Here is a 22,925-nt window from a genome sequence, read left to right on the forward strand (position 1 = left end):
GGCATGCGGTGACTGAGTGAAATGGGAAGCTGTGAATGAGTGAAATGGGATGCAGTGACTGAGGGAAATGGGATGCAGTTACTGACGGAAGCAGGATGCAGTGACTTTTGGAAATGGGATGAAGTGAGTGATGGAAATGAGAGGCAGTGATTGAATGAAACGGGTACGAGTGACCATGGAGATGGAATGCAGTGACCTGGGGAAAGGAGATGCAGTGACTGTGGAAACGGGATGCTGTGACTGAGGGTAACGGGTTGCAGTGGCTAAGTGAAATGGGACGCCGTGTCTCTGTGAAATCTGATGCGGAGACTGTGGGGAAATGGATTCTGTGACTGAATGAAATGGGATGCGTTGACTGAGTGAAATGTGATGCGTTGACTGAGTGAAATGGGATGCAGTGGCTGATTGAAATGGGATGCAGTGGCTGATTGAAATGGGATGCAGTGGCTGATTGAAATGGGATGCAGTGGCTGAGTGAAATGGGATGCAGTGGCTGAGTGAAATGGGATGCAGTGACTGAGGGAAATGGGAGGCAGTGATTGAGTGAAATGGGATGCAGTCACTGAGTGAAATGGGATGCAGTCACTGAGTGAAATGGGATGCAGTCACTGAGTGAAATGTGATGCAGTGACTAAGTGAAATGGGATGCAGTGACTGAGGGAAATGTGATGCGTTGACTGATGGAAAGGAGATGCCGTCACTGTGGGAAATGGCATGCAGTGACTGAGTGAAATGGGAAGCTGTGAATGAGTGAAATGGGATGCCGTGACTGATGGAAATGGGATGCAGTGACTGAATGAAATGAGATGCAGTGACTGAGGGAAATGAGATGCACTGATGTAGGGAAATTGGATGCACTGGGTGAGGGAAATGGGATGCAGTGACTGAGGGAAATGGGATGCAGTGACTGAGGGAAATGGGAAGCTGTGAATGAGTGAAATGGGAAGCTGTGAATGAGTGAAATGGGCTGCAGTGACTGAGTGACATGGGGTGCAGTGACTCTGTGAAATGGGTTGCAGTGACTGAGGGAAATTGGTTGCAGTGACTGAGGGAAATGGGAAGCTGTGAATGAGTGAAATGGGAAGCTGTGAATGAGTGAAATGGGCTGCAGTGACTGAGTGACATGGGGTGCAGTGACTGAGGGAAATTGGTTGCAGTGACTGAGGGAAATTGGTTGCAGTGACTGAGTGAAATGGGAAGCTGTGAATGAGTGAAATGGGAAGCTGTGAATGAGTGAAAGGGGATTTTGTGACTGAGTTAAAGGAGATGCTGTGACTGAGGGAAATGGGATGCACTGTCTCAGTTCAATGAGATTCACTGTCTCAGTTAAATGGGATGCAGTGACTGAGTGAAATGGGATGCAGTGACTGAGGGTAATGGGACGCAGTGACTGAGGGAAATGGGATGCACTGTCTCAGTTGAATAGGATTCACTGTCTCCGTTAAATAGCATGTAGTGACTGAGTCAAATGGAATGCTGTGACTGAGTGAAATGGGATGCAGTGGCTGAGTGAAATGGGAAGCAGTGGCTGATTGAAATGGGATGCAGTGACTGAGGGAAATGGGATGCGCTGACTGAGTGAAATGGGATGCTGTGACTGAGGGAAAGGAGATGCAGTGACAGTGGGAAATGGGTTGCAGTGACTGAGGAAAATGGGAGGCAGTGATTGAGTGAAATGGGATGCAGTCTCTGAGTGAAATGGGATGCAGTGACTGAGTGAAATGGGATGCAGTGACTGAGTGAAATGTGATGCAGTGACTGAGTGAAATGTGATGCAGTGACTGAGTGAAATGTGATGCAGTGACTGAGTGAAATGTGATGCAGTGACTGAGTGAAATGTGATGCAGTGACTGAGTGAAATGTGATGCAGTGACTGAGTGAAATGTGATGCAGTGACTGAGTGAAATGTGATGCAGTGACTGAGTGAAATGGGATTCAGTGACTGAGTGAAATGGGATTCAGGGACCGACGGTCATGGGATGCAGTGACTGACGGAAATGGGATGCAGTGACTGAGTGAAATGGGATGCAGTGGCTGAGTGAAATGGGATGCAGTGACTGAGGGAAATAGGATGCAGTGGCTGAGTGAAATGGAATGCAGTGGCTGAGGGAAATGAGATGCATTGACTGAGGGAAATGAGATGCATTGACTGAGGGAAATGAGATGCATTGACTGAGGGAAATGAGATGCATTGACTGAGGGAAATGAGATGCATTGACTGAGGGAAATGAGATGCATTGACTGAGGGAAATGAGATGCATTGACTGAGGGAAATGAGATGCATTGACTGAGGGAAATGAGATGCATTGACTGAGGGAAATGAGATGCATTGACTGAGGGAAAGGAGATGCATTGACTGAGGGAAAGGAGATGAAGTGACTGGGGGAAATGGAATGCTGTGACTGAGGGTAATGGGATGCACCGTCTCAGTTCAATGAGATTCAGTGACTGAGCGAAATGGGATGCGCTGACTGAGTGAAATGGGATGCGGTGACTGAGGGAAAGGAGACGCAGTGACTGTGGGAAATGGGTTGCAGTGACTGAGGAAAATGGGAGGCAGTGATTGAGTGATGTGGGATGCAGTGGCTGAGTGATGTGGGATGCAGTGGCTGAGTGAAATGGGATGCAGTGGCTGAGTGAAATAGGATGCAGTACCTGACGGAACTTGAATGAAGCGTCAGATGAGAAACGGGATGCAGTGACTGTGTGAAATGGGATGCAGTGACTGCGTGAAATAGGATGCAGTGACTCCGTGAAGTGTGATGCTGTGACTGCGTGAAGTGTGATGCAGTGACTGCGTGAAATGTGATGCAGTGACTGCGTGAAATGTGATGCAGTGACTGCGTGAAATGTGATGCAGTGTCTGCGTGAAATGGGATGCAGTGTCTGCGTGAAATGGGATGCAGTGTCTGCGTGAAATGTGATGCAGTGTCTGCGTGAAATGGGATGCAGTGTCTGCGTGAAATGGGATGCAGTGTCTGCGTGAAATGGGATGCAGTGTCTGCGTGAAATGGGATGCAGTGTCTGCGTGAAATGGGATGCAGTGTCTGCGTGAAATGGGATGCAGTGTCTGCGTGAAATGGGATGCAGTGTCTGCGTGAAATGGGATGCAGTGTCTGCGTGAAATGGGATGCAGTGTCTGCGTGAAATGGGATGCAGTGTCTGCGTGAAATGGGATGCAGTGTCTGCGTGAAATGTGATGCAGTGTCTGCGTGAAATGTGATGCAGTGTCTGCGTGAAATGTGATGCAGTGTCTGCGTGAAATGGGATGCAGTGTCTGCGTGAAATGGGATGCAGTGTCTGCGTGAAATGGGATGCAGTGTCTGCGTGAAATGGGATGCAGTGTCTGCGTGAAATGGGATGCAGTGTCTGCGTGAAATGGGATGCAGTGTCTGCGTGAAATGGGATGCAGTGTCTGCGTGAAATGGGATGCAGTGTCTGCGTGAAATGGGATGCAGTGTCTGCGTGAAATGGGATGCAGTGTCTGCGTGAAATGGGATGCAGTGTCTGCGTGAAATGGGATGCAGTGTCTGCGTGAAATGGGATGCAGTGTCTGCGTGAAGTGGGATGCAGTGAATGAGTGAAGTGAGGTGCAGTGACTGATGGAGATTGAATGCAGTGTCTGATGCAAATGGGATGCACTGACTGAGTGAAATGGGATGCAGTGACTGAGGGAAATGGGATGCAGTGACTGAGGGAAATGGGATGCAGTGACTGAGGGAAATGGGATGCAGTGACTGAGGGAAATGGGATGCAGTGACTTTTGGAAATGGGTGTATACAGTTGTATAGGGTGCTGGTGAGGCTTGGTGTGGAGTAGTTTGTACAGTTTTAGTCTCCTCACTTGAGAAAGGATGTACTGGCACTGGAGGGGGTGCGAAGGAGGTTCACGAGGTTGATTCCAGAATTAAAAATGTTGCTGTATGGGGAGAGATTGAGTAGACTCCGATTGCAGTCACTGGAATTTAGAAGAATGAGGGGTGATCTAATAGAAACTTTTAAAATTATGAAACAAATGGATCGGAAATTGTTTCCACTGATGGGCGAAATTCCAACTTGGGGGCACAGCCTCAAAATAAGTGTGAACAGATTTAAAACTGAGTTGAGGATGAGCTTCTTCATCCAAAGGGTTGTGAATCTGTGGAATTCTCTGCCCACTGAAACAGTTGAGGTTCCCTTGTTGAATGTTTTGAAAGCCAAAACAGATAGATCTTTGAACAGGAAAGGAATTGAGGGTTATGGTGAATGGGAGGGTAAGTGGAGCTGAGTCCGCAAAAAAGATCAGCGGAATGAGCTGGAAGAGACAGATGGCCTACTCCTGTTTTATTTCTTATGTCCGTATGTCCTTAGATTGCCATCCTTGTCATTCCTCCTTCCCTGGAATAGGCCAGTTCTGAACGCTGATCAGTAGGTCTTTAAATAACTCCCACGTATCAAATGTTGACTTGTTCAATACAAGCTCCTCCCAATTAATACTGCTCAGCTCCTACCTAACACTGATGTAATTTTCGCTCCCCCAATTTCGTCCCTTCCCACAAGGTCCTGATTATCCATGGCTGTCTTAAAATGTAAGGAGATGCGATCGCCCATTTAAGAAGCTCCTGCTTCACTGTTTTTCCCAAGTGGGAGTCAGCTACAGGCTTTCTTGTTCCACGATGGGGGAGGAAATGGCCGAGAGGTATTATTGCTGGACTGTTAATTCAGAGACTGAGATAACATTCTGGGGACCTGTGTTCAAATCCCAGCACAGCAGATGGTGGAATTTGAATTCAATATAAAAGAAAATCATGAATTAAGAATATAATGATGACCATGAATTGATTGCCAAATGTCAGAAAAACTCACCTGGTTCACTGATGTGCTTTCGGGAAGGAAACTGCCACCCTTACATGATCTGGCCTTCATGTGACTGCAGACCCACAGCAATATGATTGACTTTGAACTGTCCCCTGGGCAATTAGGGATGGACAATAAACACTGCGTAGCTCGGGATGTCCTCCTCCCATTAACAAATAAATAAAATTGGATTCTAGATCTTCCGATCCAAGATCGTTTCTTGCTCTCATACTAATTTCTTTGCTTACAGTCACTTTCCCTCCTGCCTGTCTTTTTGGAATGCCGTATAGCCCTGCGCACTTAGCTCCAGTGTTGATCTCCTTGTAACCATGTCTTTGTAATAGCTATAAAATCATGCCCGTCAACCTAGAAATGTGCTATTAATTTGTTGATTTTGTTCTGAATACAATGAGCACGCAAGCAAAGAGCCATGAATTTAGCTTTATCACTTGATTTCACCTCTTGACACTATTTACAGCTGTTTTCTGTTTGTACATGCTGTCTTTTCCAGTAGCACGCTGAGTATTGTTATCCCGATAGTTCTTTCGTATCAGTCCGTGTGTATTCCTGGGCGATTGTGCTCGTGTGGTCTCAGGAGTTGCGGAGGTCACGGCTCTGGGACAGCCGTTTCATCGCTCTATGCTGCAGGTAAGAAGAAAAGAAAATCTCTTGCTCTGAGCTCTGCAAACCTGGGCAATGTCAAAAGGGAAACAAGGTCAAAAGAATTTCAACAAGAATCTCAAAATTAACTGCTGAATTCATATCAACATTACGGGCATCGCCCAACTTAGTGGCCACAACATCCCACTTTCTATTCTTCACAAACAATCCAAAGGCTGAAGTATCCGTATCCCTCTTAACTTTTATGGTTTTTGAGCTAATTTCTTGTTTCTAACTTGTGCATATTTGTGGTGCCTTATGACTTCTTGCATTTAGCAATTGATAAAACTCACTCTCTCACGAGTTCAGGAGAAGCTAGTTTTATAGAATCCCCAGTGTGGAAACAGGCCACTCAGTTCAACAAGCCCACAGCAACCCTCCAAAGAGCATCCCACCTAGACCCATCCCCATTCCCCTACTCTATCCCTGTCAGCCTGCATTTCCCATGGCTAATGTACCTAACCTAGACATCCGTGGGCACTGTGGGTAATTCAGCATTGCCAATCCACCTAACCTGCACATCTCTGGACTGTGGGAGGAAACCAGAGCACCCAGCAGAAACCCACACAGACAAGGGGAGAATGTGCAAACTCCACACAGACAGTCATCGGAGGCTGGAATGGAACTCAGGTCCCTGGTGCTGTGAGGTAGCAGTACTAACTACCGAGTCACCGTGTCACCCTGAGTTATCTTGACTCCTTCTGAAACATAGGAAGGTATCCACAAGACAAAGATCCTTTTTAGTCAGCTTAATTCATACCAACTGAGGTAGATCTAGTTGGGTGTGTAAAGAAGGGGAGTCTTTCACGAGGGAACTTAACAATTTGGGAGACTCAGTCACCGAGGGAGCCTGACCCGAAGACTGGTCAAAACAATAATGATTCGATATGAATTAGTTAGAATGCAGCTGTTAACAGTAATCCTCCATCCCTATGTGGGAGCGAGATAGAACATAGAACATAGAACATAGAACAGTACAGCACAGAACAGGCCCTTCAGCCCACAATGTTGTGCCGACCATTGATCCTCATGTATGCACCCTCAAATTTCTGTGACCATATGCATGTCCAGCAGTCTCTTAAATGACCCCAATGACCTTGCTTCCACAACTGCTGCTGGCAACGCATTCCATGCTCTCACAACTCTCTGCGTAAAGAACCTGCCTCTGACATCCCCTCTATACTTTCCACCAACCAGCTTAAAACTATGACCCCTCGTGCTAGCCATTTCTGCCCTGGGAAATAGTCTCTGGCTATCAACTCTATCTATGCCTCTCATTATCTTGTATACCTCAATTAGGTCCCCTCTCCTCCTCCTTTTCTCCAATGAAAAGAGACTGAGTTCAGTCAACCTCTCTTCATAAGATAAGCCCTCCAGTCCAGGCAGCATCCTGGTAAACCTCCTCTGAACCCTCTCCAAAGCATCCACATCTTTCCTATAATAGGGCGCCCAGAACTGGACGCAGTATTCCAAGTGCGGTCTAACCAAAGTTTTATATAGCTGCAACAAGATCTCACGACTCTTAAACTCAATCCCCCTGTTAATGAAAGCCAAAACACCATATGCTTTCTTAACAACCCTGTCCACTTGGGTGGCTATTTTAAGGGATCTATGTATCTGCACACCAAGATCCCTCTGTTCCTCCATGCTGCCAAGAATCCTATCCTTAATCCTGTACTCAGCTTTCAAATTCGACCTTCCAAAATGCATCACCTCGCATTTATCCAGGTTGAACTCCATCTGCCACCTCTCAGCCCATCTCTGCATCCTGTCAATGTCCCGCTGCAGCCTACAACAGCCCTCTACACTGTCAACGACACCTCCGACCTTTGTGTCGTCTGCAAACTTGCTGACCCATCCTTCAATTCCCTCATCCAAGTCATTAATAAAAATTACAAACAGTAGAGGCCCAAGGACAGAGCTTTAACATTCAAAATCAAAACTGAAACTCTTGAACAAGGTAGTTCAAAACAGCCAGTTCTCTGATTGAGGTTGTGAACTTGCTCGCCGAGCTGGCTTCTTCTCATTCAGACGTTTCGTCACCATGATCGGTGACATCATGGGTACAGCCTCCAATGAAACGATGTTATTCTACTCTGTCTGGAATTGACACTGTCCGGTCTGTTACCATGAGTACTGTCATTTCCGGTTTTGATCTGTATGGGTTTGTGTGTGGGGGTCCAATTGTATCTGTTTGTTGGTTGCATTATGGGTGGAGAATCACGCCTCTCAGAGGACACTGCGACAAGGTAACCGTAGTAGCCCAAGCCAAGCATAGACACGCACAGGAATTCCGAGAGGCATGGTTCTGCACCCGTTCTCCAGCCTCACATTCTTGGTCTCTTCAGTCTGAATATGATCACTCAACCATATCCTTGATGACAAACAATAGAGTCTTACTTCCCAAAATCTACAAACAGGACTGTCCAGACAGATCCGTTTGTTCTAATGATATCATCTTCTGCTGGAGGGATTCCGAAATGTCTGCATTCTTCCTCAACTGAGCATTCCTTGCATTCGTGGTTGACAGAGCTGTCAGCCACGTCCATTGTGCTGCAGGGTTCCCAAGCGGAATATGAGTTGCTGTTCCTGCAACTTTGGGGTGGCATCATTTGTGGCACTGCAGGAGGCCCATGTTCAGTTTGGTTATGACTTTTGAGGAACGGATGGTCCCTTTGAGATTGAAATTGGAGAAAGATTTCAGGATTTTTTCATGTTCTTGTCTTTCTGTTATGCCCCTAGGAAAAAAGCAATGAAAGTGCCGTTAATGTTTTGCACGGCGAGCTGCTGCACACTAACCGGTCTCACACCATTACCATCACCTTGCCCTTGTGAAGGCAGATATGGATAAGGTTCTCAAAGCTGATAGAAGATTGAAACCACTCTAATCCTGTGACAATGGTAAGTTTCCCTTCTTTAAAAAAAAATGCTTGCAGCTGAATTCGCATAATATAGAGCACAGTGGCTCTGGTTAACACCACTGTCTCAATTCCACCCTTTGGTGACTTTCTGTGTGGAGTTTGCACTTTCTCTATGTGCCTGCATGGGTTTTCTCCGGGTGCTCGAGTTTGCTCCCACAGTCAAAAGATGTGCAAGGTCGGTGGATTGGCCGTGCTAAATTTCCCAAGGTGTTCAGTCATGTGTAGGTTAGGTGAGTTATAGGTGGATGGGTCTGGGTGGGATGCTGTGAGGGGCAGTGTGGACATGTTGGGCTGACCGACCTGTTTCCACACTGTAAGGGTTCTCTGATTCATGATTCCATGATTTTACTGAGCGCAAAAGTACAATATTGACTCGTCATATTTGTCTCACCTCTTTACACATTGATAAGAAAGCTTTAATGTCAGTTTCTATGCATTTGCAACTTGTCTGCTGTCTCTGACAAGGCTGACGATATCTCCTTCTCTAATGCACATCCCCTGTCCCCCAACACTGAGAGGTGACAGAGATAATGGGATGAGAGGTGACACTTGCTTTTCATTTAGTACAATAAAAAAAACAATAGCCTCCATATTACATCCAGCGGCTTCTCTTAACACTCACACACTGTTTTTTTCCTCCAGGTATTGACCACCCATCATTTCTAATTCCTCATCTCATCTCTCTCTCATGCGCTCTCTCTCTCTCTCTCTCTCATGCGCTCTCTCTCTCTCTCTCTCTCATGCGCTCTCTCTCTCTCTCTCTCTCTCTCTCTCTCTCTCTCTCTCTCTCTCTCTCTCTCTCTCTCTCTCTCTCCCTCTGTCTCTCTCTCTCTGTCTCTCTCTCTCTCTGTCTTGATCTCTCCTCTCCCTGTTCTCCCCCATCACTTCACTCACAGGCACCAACAGAGGTTCACAGTCACACTATGTTGCACATGCATATTCTGTCCCTCATGCACAAACACACTACACACACACAAAAAAAAGTCAGGAACACAGTCTCTCACGAACACACTCTGTCACATTCTCACTCATTCATACTCCATACCGTCACACAGTCGTACACGGTCTTGCACACATTCTGTGGCACACTTGCATGCACTGTTGCAGGATCTTTTGCCAATGCTCTCACTCTCAAGTACACACATACTACCACAAATCTCTCCCTCACACACTTAGGTTTGCAAATTCACTTGCTGTCAAGCTCACTCACACTTACAGACACACTCACTCCCTCATGCATGCTGTAACACTCCCTTCTTGTGCTAACTCCCTTTCACACACTCTCAAGCACAGTCACTGGCACACACATTCTGTCGTGCGCACACACACACTTTCATGCACTGTCTTTGCACTCTTGAGCACAATCATATGCTCACCTCTCTCTTGCACACAGTCAATTTGATTTGAGTCAGAGATAATGGGAGCTGCAGATGCTGGAGAATCCAAGATAATAAAATGTGAGGCTGGATGAACACAGCAGGCCAAGCAGCATCTCTGATGAAGGGTCTTGGCCCAAAACGTCAGCTTTTGTGCTCCTGAGATGCTGCTTGGCCTGCTGTGTTCATCCAGCCTCACATTTTATTATCTTGATTTGAGTCATAATTGTCACATGTGCCCAGGTACAGTGTAAAGTTTTCTTCTGCATGCAGTATAGACAGGTATATCAAACAAGGCGCATTAGTGAAACGGAACATAGTGACAGCTACAGAGAAGATGCACAGAGAGCAAGATCAAAATTAGATTTAAGCTTTTCAGTGTCCTATTCAGATGTCCAATAACAGCAGTGAAGAAGCTGTTCTTGAATCTTTTCACGCATGTATACAAACTTTTTTTACATCTTCCCTTCAGAAAAAGGGAGAAGAGAGTGTAATTGGCGGGTGAGAAGGGCCTTTGATCATGTCAGTTTCTTTCCCGAGGCAGCGGGAAGTCGAGGTGGAATCAACGAATGGAAGGCTGGTTTGCATGATGGACTATGCTGTGTTCATGACTCTGCAGTTTCTTGTGATCTTAGGAAGAGCTGTTGCCAAACCATGCTGTGACATGCATCCAGATAGGATGCTTTCTCTGGTACATGAATGAAAGTTGACCTTGCGGACACTCCAAATTACCTTAGCCTGCTGGGGAAATAGAGACATTTGGTGTGCTTTTTTGCCCATTGCGACGATCTGGGTGGACCAGGAGAGATTGTTGGTGATCGACACTCTCAACTATCTCCACCTCAGCAACATCTCTCTCAGTGTCTGATGCAGGCGCTCACACACTCACATTCTGTCACCTATTCTGTCTGTCTGTCTCTCCCTCTCTCCCTCATCGCCCATCTCTCTGTCTCGCTCTCTCTCTCTCTGTCTCTCGCTCTCTCTCTCGCGCTGTCTCTCTCTCTCGCGCTGTCTCTCTCTCTCGCGCTGTCTCTCTCTCTCGCGCTGTCTCTCTCTCTCGCGCTGTCTCTCTCTCTCGCGCTGTCTCTCTCTCTCGCGCTGTCTCTCTCTCTCGCGCTGTCTCTCTCTCTCGCGCTGTCTCTCTCTCTCGCGCTGTCTCTCTCTCTCGCGCTGTCTCTCTCTCTCTCGCGCGCTCTCTCTTCCTCCCCCACCCCCCAACCTCTCTGGCTCTCTCTCTCTCTCTCTCTCTCTCCCTCTCCCTCTCCCTCTCCCTCTCTCTCTCTCTCTCTCTCTCTCTTTTTCTCACACACCAACTCATTGCTCAGTATTCCATGGTATCTGAATTGTTGGAAGAATTAACTTAGACTGAGCGTGGATTTTCTCCCAAATTAGTTATGACAAAGCAGAACCAATTCTGCCTGGAAGAAGAAAGGCAGGAGCCATAATAATTAGGGATTGTTTTGCTAGAGGAACCGTGCTGTGATATGCATCCAGATAGGATGCTTTCTGTGGTACATCAATGAAAGTTGCCCTTGTGGGCACATGCAATTGCCTTAGCCTCCTGTGAAGTAGAGACACCGGTGTGCTTTTTTGCTCATTGCGATGATGTGGATGGACCAGTGAACTAATCTAAGCCCATCCCCCTACACGATCCCATTATCATCCATATGCTTATCCGAGGACTGTTGAAATGCCCCGAATGTGGCTGAGCTAACTGCATTGTCAGGCAGGGGGTTCCACATCCTTACCACTCTCTGAGTAAAGAACCTGCCTCTGATATCTATCTCAAATCTATTATCCCTCACTGTTAAGCTGTGCCCCCGAATACAAGCTGACGTCATCATCCTCGGAAAAAGACCCACACTGTCCACCCTGTCTCATCCACTGATCATCTTGTATGTCTCTATTAAATCCCCTCTGAACCACCTTCTCTCCAATGAGTACAGACCCAAGTCCCTCAGCCTTTCTTCAGAAGACCTTCACTCCGGACCAGGCAACATCTCCTCTGCACCTTTTCCAATGCTTCCACATCCTTCCTGTAATGGGGCGACCAGAACTGTACGCAATATTCCAAATGAGACCGCACCAGCTTTTTGGACAGTTGCTCTGGATCTCAATCCCACTGCCAATAAAACCTAAAACACCGGAAGCCGCCTTCACAGCACTATCAACCTGGATGGCAATTTTCAGGGATCGACATAGATGGACACCCTCTGCACAGCAACACTACCAAGAATCTTTCCATTGACCCAATATTCTGCCTTCCTATTATTCATCCCAAAGTGAATCACCTCATATTTATCCGCATTGAACTCCATCTGCCACCTTTCTGCCCAATTCTGCAGTTCATCCAAATCTACCTGTCACCTGCAACATTCTTCCACATTGTCCACCACTCCACCGACTTGAGTGTCATCTGCAAACTTACTAACCGATCTACCAATGCCTCCGTCCAAGTCATTTATTAAAATGACAAACAGCAGTGGTCCCAAAACAGATCCTTGAGACAAACCAGAAGTCACCAGACTCCAGGCTGAATATTTTCTATCAAACACCAATGGTTGCCGCCTTAGCCAAAGCCAGTTTCTAATCCAACCTGCGAAATCTCCCTCAATCCCATGTCTCCATGTTTTCTCCAATAGCCTACCATGTGGAACCTTATCGAAGGCTTTACTGAAGTCCATGTCCACCACGTCAACTGCCCGACCCTCATCCACGTGCTTGGTCACCTTCCAAAATTACTCAATGAGGCTTGTGAGACACGACCTGCCCTTGACAAATCCATGTCGACTATCTCCCATCAAATTGGTGCTTGCTCGATGACTATAAATCCTATCTCTTATAATCCTTTCCAAAACTTTTCCTGCAACAGACGGAAGGCTCACTGGGTTTATAATTACCTGGGTCATCTCTACTGCCCTCTTTGAACAAGGGCACAACATTTGCAACCCTCCAGCCTTCTGGTACTAAACCTGTAGACAATGAGGATTCAAAGATCAAGGCCAAAGGCTCCGTCACCACCTCCGTAGCCTCCCAGAGAATCTGAAAGTTTCGAAGGATGCTGCGTTGTATCCGGAGGTTGGTGGGGTGGTACGTTAGGACGAGGGAGACTTTGTTTTGGTTGTTGTTGCGGGGTGGGGTGAGAGGGATTTGTTGCAGGAAATGCTGGAGACACGGTCGAGGGCGTTATCAACCACCGAGCGGTGGAAGTTGTGGTCTTTGAAAAATGAGGACATCTGAGATATACGGGAATAGAATACCTCATCCTGTGAGTGCAGATGCAGAGGCAAAGGAATGGGGAATAAGGGATGAATTGTTGCAGGAATATGGTGGGAGGAGGTGTAATCTTGGTAGCTGTGGGAATTGGTGGAGTTGAAATGGATATTTGTTTCTCAGTGGTTGGAAATAGAGTGGTCCAGGTAGGAGAGAGAGGTATCAGAGATTGTCCAGGTTAACTTCAAGTTCGGGAGGAAGGTGTTGGTGAAGTGGATGAACTGTTCGAGCCCCTTGTGGGAACACGAGGCGGTGCCGATACAGTCATCAATGTAACGGAGGAAGAGGTGGGGTTGAGGGCCAGTGTAGGTACGGAAGATGGAGCGTTCCATGTAACCTACAAAGAGGCAGGCATAGCTTGGGCCCATTTGGCTACCCTGGCCACCCTCTTTGTCTGTAGGAAGTGGGAGGAATTGAAAGAGAAACTGTTGAGGGTTGTTCAAGGACCGGAACTTACCCCTCCTCAGTGGTCAAAAACACCCTCGACCGTGTCACCCGCGTTTCCCACAACTCATCCCTCTCACCCGCACCCCATAATAACTACCAAAACAGTGTCCTCGTCGCCCTCACGTACCACCCCACCAACATCTGGATTCAATGCGTCGTCCTCCGACCCTTCTGCCATCCGCAATCCGACCCCACCACCAAAGACGTTTTTCCCACCACCCTTAGGTGACCCCCTTATCCGCTCCACACTCCCCTCTAGCACTCCCGACACCCAGCACTTTTCCCTGCATATCCATAAATGTTGTCATCAAAACGTTTAAAATTCACTGGTCCCGATACCTCCCCCCCATCCCAGGCCCCAGGAAGAATTTCCTCAGCAAACAGATGTTTACCTGCACATCTGCTAATGTGGTAGACTGTATCCACTGTTGCCATTGTGGCCCCCTCTACATCGGGGAAACCAAACAGGTTTGGGGACCGCTTCGCCTGTGCTCAGTTTGCACTAAAGAACTGCACCTCCCAGTCGTGAACTGTTTCGACTCTCCCTACCAATCCTCAGGTAACATGTCCATCCTGGGCCTCCTGCAGTGCCACAACGATGCCACCTGAAGGTTGCAGGAGCAGCACCTCATATTGCGCTTGGGAACCCTGCACTCCATGGTATCAATGTGGACTTCACAAGCTTCAAAATCACCCCTCCCCTTCCCGCATCCCAAAACCAGCCCACCTATCCCATCCTGCCACCTCAAACCCCACCCCCATTTCCTGCCTCCTAACCTCTTCCCGCCCCGGAGACCTGTTCGTCCTCCCCGGACTGACCTCTCCCCTCCCTACCTCCCCACCTACATTCACCTCTGCTGGCTCCATCCCCACCTCTTTAACTTGTCTGTCTCCTCTCCACCTATCTTCTCCTCTATCCATCTTTGATCCGCCTCCCCCTCTCTCACTATTTATTTCAGAACTCTCTCCCCCTCCCCCTTTTCTGATGAAAGGTCTCGGCCCAACATGTCAGCTTTTGTGCTCCTCAGATGCTGCTTGGCCTGCTGTGTTCATCCAGCTGCACACTTTGTTATCTCTACATCTCTTAACAACCTCATTAAGTGAGTTCTAGAGCGAACTATGCAGGGTAGACTTTGGGTTTATCATTCTAACTTGCCAGTCCTGAAAGATGAAAGTTGGTTTGTGTTGGATGTTTGTCTCATAGCTACAAAAGTTACACTGAAAGGATTTTTCAAATCTTTTGTTGAGAATTGTACCCATTTAGTCACTGATCCTTTTCCTTTTTTAAAGCTTCCTTGGTAGTGACAAATTTCAAATATCTGCGGAATTTTATTTGGCTTTGTATTGGTTCTCTGTGATTCTCTGTTCATGGCTCCACGACCTGCTAGCTAATTACAGAATTTATCATTGATGTGCTTCAGTCTTATGTATCCCAATTTCAGGAGAAAGTCCAGAGAGACCTTTTAAAGGAAAGGGGTTTAGAAAGAAAATCTATCGATCAAAATCATGAACAGTTGATAAATTATTTGCACTTCATATTTCCAGAACCTACCCCGGAAGAGAGAGCCCAGAGAATTGCCAAAGCTGTCCGCAAACAGTCAACAGAAGTGAAGGAAAATTGGGAGCAATTGAAAACCCGTGCGAGCAACTGGCAGAAACAGGTGGAAAAGGCGTTGGAGAAACTTCAAGAACCGCAGAAAGCGCTGGATGATCTTGAGGCTCATGTGATAACAGCTGAGGGGGTCCACACTGATTGGCAACCTGTGGGTGACCTGCTTATTGACTCATTGCAGGGTCACATTGATAAAACCACAGTAAGTGCAATTACATTACACTTCACTTATGAACAGATGTAACCAGAATGTTGTATCGAGACGATCAGTAATATGAGTATTCAGTAATATTGATTGAATGGTTGTTAACTGAATTTGCAAATTAAAAGTTAGTTGAGCATGCCTTCTGATGATATCACAACATGAATATCAGTATAATTGAGGATTCTATTAGTCAGTGACATCAGCTGAGTTATCTGCTTGTTGCCATGTTATCAGGGTTAAAGGTAAAGTCTTAGCACGCCATTTGGCGACTCCTTAGAGAGAGACAACTGGTTATGATTTAACCTGAAGATCACCACGCCTCAGTCAAGTAGAGCGGTTGAGGCGAAGACCCTTTGTGGTCAGCTCACTGGTATGGCAATTGAGCCCTCTCTGCAGGGCATCACTCTGCATCACAAACCAACTGAATTTGAATAGAGTTTAGGATTGGAGAGCAATCCATGCAATTATTTTTTTTAATGAATGTTTCTCACTGGGACTCTCTCACCGGCAAACTTTTTAAAAGCCAGCTCAGCCATACAGGCGAGATCAGTTCCTGATCTCAGCTGAATTTTTTGACCTGGGGTGGGTCAGCATTAGGAGTTCAGTGATTGGAATGAATTCTCATGAAGTTAGCGAGAGGGATACTACACGTGAATAGATCGATGTTTTGAGAAGAGGATGAGATATGAGCAAAAGTTTAATTGATGTGGAAGACCAGCCACAATCATCATCGACGGTGGAGCAGGCTCGAGCGGCCATGCAACCTTGTGCTGCCGCTATTTGACTTGTTCTGTGGAAAGGAAGGAAAATGGTCCAAGTGTCAAAAATGATGAAGACCACATCATTCTACAACCTCAAAATTTGATTGTGCTCAGCATATTATCACTCCTGGTACCCCTAAATCCTCGTCTATCATCTCAGCAGCTCGACTCTGCCCATAAGCTGGTTAGATGTGACATTTTTGAGGGATCTTCCCAAGTCTGAAAATCATTTTTGTTTTTGGAGAATCAGAGTTGGCCAGTGTGGAAGGAGGTCGTTTGGCATATCATAGCTCTTTGAAGTAACTCCCCAATTCGTCCCCCTCTGCTTGGCAATGACTTGAACCACTTATAAAATCTCTTTAATGGAGGGAAACTTTGAAGGCGTCTGAAAGGAGTATTCACAATCCCAGAATACAACTGAGCCTTATTAAGTTGTTAGTTCTGACGGTCAAGAGCTTGATGAAAGAGGATTGTTTTAAAAAGTGCCTTAAAAGAGAAAACGTACAGAGGCTAAGAGGTGTAGGAAGTTAGCGAGTTTTGAGAAGATTTGTTGCTCGGGTTGAGGTTCGGGATGTGAGTTTGCTCGCTGAAGGTGTAGGAAGTCTCTTCTTGGGTTTGAAGCCGACACAATTAAATGTTTGGCAACTAGTAGTGGGCCATTTAAAATCAAGAGTGGGCAAGAGAACATAATTAGACGAGTGCAGATATCCTGAAGTATAGTTGGACTGGTGGAGATTACGAAAATAGCGATAGGCATAGCCAAGGAACGATTTGTAAACAAAAATGAGAATTTAATAAAATTACTGTTAATAGTATCAGTCAGGTAGAAAGTACAGAGAAGAGGATTTGGTTCAAGGTGAGACTCGGGCAGTGGAGTTTTAGACGACGTCAAGTTTTCAATGGGCAAATGTGGGACTCCAACAGGGAATGCATTGGAATTGTCAGGTCCAGAAGTGAAGTAGTTCCAGATGAAGGTTTCACTGCTAATGAGCCAAGACAAGAGACAGGTAGGCAGAATTGAAAAGATGTAAAGAGACAGCTTTAGGGATTGCATGAATGTGTGGTCGGACGTTCATCATGGGATAAACAAGATGCCAAGGTTGTGCTGAGACAAGTGTAATATTACATTGTTGCCAAGGCGGAGTAATGCAATCAGTAGGTAGTGAATAGAGATTGGTGTGGGGACCACAAAGTGGTCTTCCCAGTTTTAAATTGTTATCTCTACATAGTTGCGCAACTTAATGTTCTGTTCAAAAGGTATTACTGACAAGGAAACAGAAGTTAGCCATTTGTTTACTTGTCAATATATCTTGATTTTTCCACCATGTTCTCCAGTTAATAACACAAGATGTGCACTGTACGAACTGAACTGTTCAAACCTTAAAAGGAGATGTTAAAATTGTGGAATATAAAGTTAAATTTATTTCTTTGAAAATTTGAATAAATTACATGAAGGTTTGACCAAGACTGCAAGGAATTAGATGGAACATGAGATGAATAAAACAAGCAGTAGTAAGGTGGTATTAGCTGGACGTTCCTGAAGAACGAGAACGCAGCCAACCTTTCTTCCATCAGGGGGATTAATTGTGTGGTGTCAGACACAGTCGATTCAATCATTCCTTCTGTCTTTACTGTCTGACTGGACTGTGGTTGTAATATTTCCTTTTTTAAACGCTCAAGGTTAGACATACTTCACTTGACATTCTCATTTTATAAATTTTAACAAGTTGACTTATTGTCAAGTCACGGTAGGATTGAAGACACATTCTGTAAGTGTTTGAAGTCAGAAGTCACATGACACCAGCTTATAGTCCAACAGGTTCATTTGAAATCACACAAGCTTTTGGAGTGCAGCCCCTTCATCAGGTGCAGTTCGTGAGGTGACCACAGAGAGACACAGCTTATAAGCAGCGAGATCAAAAGATCATAGAATTGGCGTGAGTGGAGTGTCAGATAATAACTCTACACAGGTGACCAAGAGTGTTGGAGGCAAGTAAAGCGTTTATAAAGTCCATGTCAGTGCTGTGTTGTCATGATAATCAGGCAGCGCAACAGGAATGTACAAAAGGTGGCATCTCAGGTCAGACTCTGACTTGTAGTTTCGAGGCTTGTGTTCAGAATCTGTCTTAGAGTTTTAACCTTTATTTCAAAAGCAAGAATTTATAAGATACCACACTGACTGTAACGACAAGTTGTGTGTTTCTTCAACAAAATATCTGCAAACAAACAAACATCCTGGATGAAGACTTATTATCTGACACTCCACTCACACCAGTTGTATGATGTTTTGATCTGTCTGCTTATCAATTGTGTGTCTGTGTGTTTACCTCCCTGACCGCACCTGATGAAGGGACTGCACTCCCAAAGCTTGTGTGATTTCAAATAAACCTGTCAGATTATAACCTGATGTCATGTGAGCTCTGACTTTGTCTATCCTAGTCCAACACCAGCACCTCCACATTATAACTGTTTGGAACCAAGTCAGTGCAACAGGTACATATCGAACATTTGACTTCGGAAGAATGCCTAGTGCTGAAAAATTCATTAATAACAAAGGATTTCTTCATTGTACCATCTATCGTAACATGCTGCGTCTCACAGTCATAATGAAAGGATGGCCACTTCAATTTCGCAGGGCCAAGAACAGTTATGGACATTTTTAGCATGGGAGGAGGCCATTCAACCTATTTTATCTGTCCCAGCTCTCTCCCAGCACAAGAAAATTAATCCTTCTCTCGAACTCATTCCACATATTTCACAGAATTGAAATATATAGGTACATATTTAGGAGATTTTAACATCAAGTGAGCAGTTCTCGCACTTCACCTCGTCACTAAAAATGGAAAATGTGACTTACAAAGAGTGGGTCTTTATTTTGTTCTGTTTTGATGATGAAGCAGATGCAAGTCGAAGTGCTGGAACTGGCCTCTTGAACTTACCAACTGTTCAACGTGTATGAAATGATTTCTGTGTGCATCTACTAAAAGCAGTTTTATGGAAGGAAAAGGTACCAAAGAAGATTTGGTGTATTGTGCTTGATGCTATTATACGCCAACCTGTGAAAACAGAACTCTACGACTGAGTGTTGAGTTCTGAGAGGGGGCTATCTTGTTTGAATTTACATTGCTAAGCCGAGGCCTATTTTCCCAACAGCAAAATTGGTAATCCAGCAAGAAATGGAAATTTCTCACATTTGTTGGCTGTAAGTGTCTGTTTAAAGTTTCCTTATATACAGGTGCTTAACCTGCTTTTACAGTTGGAACATTTGTTGTGCCAATGAAAATTTTTTGAATGGTTTCACCTCCAGTTTTCCTGTTTATACATATTTGGTATTTTTTCAGGGTAAGGACTATCTGCAAAATCTGAGATTGGGTTTTGAAAGACAGCAGCCTTTGTTTTGGAGAGATAATGGGAACTGCAGATGCTGGAGAACGCGAGATAACACCGTGTGGAACTGGATGAAGACAGCAGGCCAAGCAGCATCTCAGGAGCACAAAAGCTGACGTTTCGGGCCGAGAACCTTCTTCAGAAAATGGGGAGGGGGTGCGGGTTCTGGAATAAATAGGGAGAGAGGGGGAGGCGGATGGAAGATGGATGGAGGAGAAGATAGGTGGAGAGGAGAGTATGGGTAGGGAGGCAGGGAGGGGATAGGTCAGTCTGGGGAGGCCGGACAGGTCAAGGGAGCGGGATGAGGGGAAATAGGGGTGCGGCATGAGGTGGGAGGGGGGATGGGTGAGAGGAAGAATAGGTTAGGGAGGCAGGGACGAGCTGGGCTGGTTTTGGGATGCAGTGGGAGGACAGGAGATTTGGAAGCTTGTGAAATCCACACTGATAGCATTGGGCTGCAGGGTTCCCAAGCAGAATATGAGTTGCTGTTCCTGCAACCTTCGGGTGGCGTCATTATGGCACTGCAGGAGGTCCAGGTTGGACATGTCCTCTCAGGAATGGGAGGGGGAGTTGAAATGGTTCGTGACTGGGAGGTGCAGTTGTTTATTGCAAACTGAGCGTAGGTGTTCTGAAAAGTGGTCCCCAAGCCTCTGCATCGTTTCCCCAATGTGGAGGAAGCCACAACGGGGACAGCGGATGTTTTGGATATTTCTTCAGCATTGATTTTCATTCAGAGTTGGTTGGATTTTGCTGAAGCAATAGACATAACTCACTGTGACATAGACAATGTCAGAGTTAATGTTTCGCGTCCTGTGACCCTTCCTCAGATCTCACTCTTCACTGATGCTGCCAGACCTGCTGAGCTTTTCCAGCAACTTCTGCTTTTGTTGCTGATTTACAGTGCCCACAGTTAGAACATAGAACATAGAACAGTACAGCACAGAAAAGGCCCATCAGCCCACAATGTTGTGCCGACCATTGATCCTCATGTATGCACCCTCAAATTTCTGTGACCATATACATGTCCAGCAGTCTCTTAAATGACCCCAATGACCTTGCTTCCACAACTGCTGCCGGCAACGCATTCCATGCTCTCACAACTCTCTGCGTAAAGAACCTGCCTCTGACATCCCCTCTATACTTTCCACCAACCAGCTTAAAACTATGACCCCTCGTGCTAGCCATTTCTGCCCTGGGAAATAGTCTCTGGCTATCAACTCTATCTATGCCTCTCATTATCTTGTATATCTCAATTAGGTCCCCTCTCCTCCTCCTTTTCTCCAATGAAAAGAGACCGAGCTCAGTCAACCTCTCTTCATAAGATAAGCCCTCCAGTCCAGGCAGCATCCTGGTAAACCACCTCTGAACCCTCTCCAAAGCATCCACATCTTTCCTATAATAGGGCGCCCAGAACTGGACGCAGTATTCCAAGTGCGGTCTAACCAAAGTTTTATATAGCTGCAACAAGATCTCACGACTCTTCAACTCAATCCCCCTGTTAGTGAAAGACAAAACACCATATGCTTTCTTAACAACCCTGTCCACTTGGGGGGCCATTTTAAGGGATCTATGTATCTGCACACCAAGATCCCTCTGTTCCCCCACGCTGCCAAGAATCCTATCCTTAATCCTGTACTCAGCTTTCAAATTCGACCTTCCAAAATGCATCACCTCGCATTTATCAAGGTTGAACTCCATCTGCCACCTCTCAGCCCATCTCTGCATCCTGTCAATGTCCCGCTGCAGCCTACAGCAGCCCTCTACACTGTCAACGACACCTCCGACCTTTGTGTCGTCTGCAAACTTGCTGACCCATCCTTCAATTCCCTCGTCCAAGTCATTAATAAAAATTACAAACAGTAGAGGCCCAAGGACAGAGCCCTGTGGAACTCCACTCACCACTGACTTCCAGGCAGAATCTTTTCCTTCTACTACCACTCGCTGTCTTCTGTTGGCCAGCCAATTCTGTATCCAAGCAGCTAAGTTCCCCTGTATCCCATTCCTCCTGACCTTCTGAATGAGCCTACCATGGGGAACCTTATCAAATGCCTTACTGAAGTCCATATACACCACATCCACAGCTCGACCCTCATCAACTTTTCTAGTCACATCCTCAAAACCTCGATAAGGTTTGTAAGGCATGACCTACCCCTCACAAAGCCGTGTTGACTGTATTTGATCAAGCCATGCTCTTCCAGATGGTCATAAATCTTATCCCTCAGAATCCTTTCTAACAACTTGCAGACGACAGACGTGAGACTTACCGGTCTATAATTGCCAGGGATTTCCCTATTTCCTTTCTTGAAGAGAGGAATTACATTTGCCTCTCTCCAGTCCTCAGGTACGACTCCAGTGGAGAGCGAGGATGCAAAGATCTTCGCAAGTGGCGAAGCAATTGCATTTCTCGCTTCCCAAAGCAGCCGAGGACAAATCTGGTCCTGGCCTGGCGACTTGTCAATCTTAATGTTTGACAAAATTTTCAGCACATCAGCTTCGTCTATCTCTATCCATTCCAGCATGCACACCTGCTCTTCAAAGGTTTCATTCACTACAAAGTTGGTTTCTTTCGTAAAGACAGAAGCAAAAAACTCATTTAGGGCTTCCCCTACCTCCGCAGGCTCCACACACAAGTTCCCTGTGCCATCCCTGATCGGCCCTATGACGCAGGCAAAACTCTATCTCTGCAGGAAGCATGATGCTGTGTTCTCAAACTTCCCTGCCTTTTTGTCATATAATATTGTCTTTTTAGGACAGAAGTGGCTTTTTTTTGTTTGCTTTGACTTGTGCACATACTTTCTATGCATGTTAAAATTCTACACCTTTTCAGTTCACTGCAGTGCTGCATAATGAAGACTTGGAACAATTTTTTTTTTATAAAGTAGAAAATCAGTGTGGTTTGTTTTCCAAAATGTGATGTGTAAGTGCAACACTTAACAGTGTGTTCATCAAACTATTGTTTCCTTTGATCTTTGTGTTGCAGAAATTTCTAGAATCATTTCATCTCTATTTTTCTTGATATATTTCGCAGCTTTCCTGGAGCAAGTCTGGTTTCCTTCGGATGAGACGACTTTCAGACATAGTCCCTTTATTATGAGATTTAATTGCGGTAAAATGAGGAGGATTTTTATTCACTGAGACACACATGACGATATGTTTAAAGCATTGGAAAATGCGTTCTGTTCGGACTGTCATGTTATCTGGTGTTTGTACCAGGCTTTCCGATTAAATGCAAGTGATTAAGGATGCTAATGATGCCACATGTTATTACAAGAGGAAATGAACATACAAGTCAGGATTTTATGCCACATTTATACATAGCATATACCATGCAGCATGGATGCAGTGACTGAGTGAAATGGGATGCAGTGACTGAGTGAAATGGGATGCAGTGACTGAGTGAAATGGGATGCAGTGACTGAGTGAAATAGGGATGCAGTGTCGGAGGGAA

General features: G+C 45.8%; 1 protein-coding gene across 8 annotated transcripts in view; it reads left to right on the forward strand.

The window, feature by feature from the left end:
- The window catches only part of LOC132207574 (uncharacterized), a 196,757-nt gene extending 175,005 nt beyond the window's left edge, over positions 1–21,752 (forward strand). For 4 of the 8 annotated variants that reach the window (XR_009443587.1, XR_009443588.1, XR_009443590.1 and 1 more), the window contains 4 exons: positions 5,347–5,483; positions 8,238–8,396; positions 15,058–15,326; positions 19,432–21,752. Coding sequence is in view for 3 of the 8 variants with exons in the window: in XM_059643529.1 (XP_059499512.1) it covers positions 5,347–5,483; positions 15,058–15,326; positions 19,432–19,593 (568 nt within the window). In the remaining 5 variants the exon portion in view is untranslated. The remainder of the gene's footprint in view (positions 1–5,346; positions 5,484–8,237; positions 8,397–15,057; positions 15,327–19,431) is intronic. The other 4 variants (XM_059643529.1, XM_059643527.1, XR_009443589.1 and 1 more) reach the window with 3 other exon arrangements.
- Positions 21,753–22,925: the final 1,173 nt, after the last annotated feature.

Source organism: Stegostoma tigrinum, unplaced genomic scaffold, assembly GCF_030684315.1.
Source record: "Stegostoma tigrinum isolate sSteTig4 unplaced genomic scaffold, sSteTig4.hap1 scaffold_103, whole genome shotgun sequence".
NCBI classification, from domain to species: domain Eukaryota; kingdom Metazoa; phylum Chordata; class Chondrichthyes; order Orectolobiformes; family Stegostomatidae; genus Stegostoma; species Stegostoma tigrinum.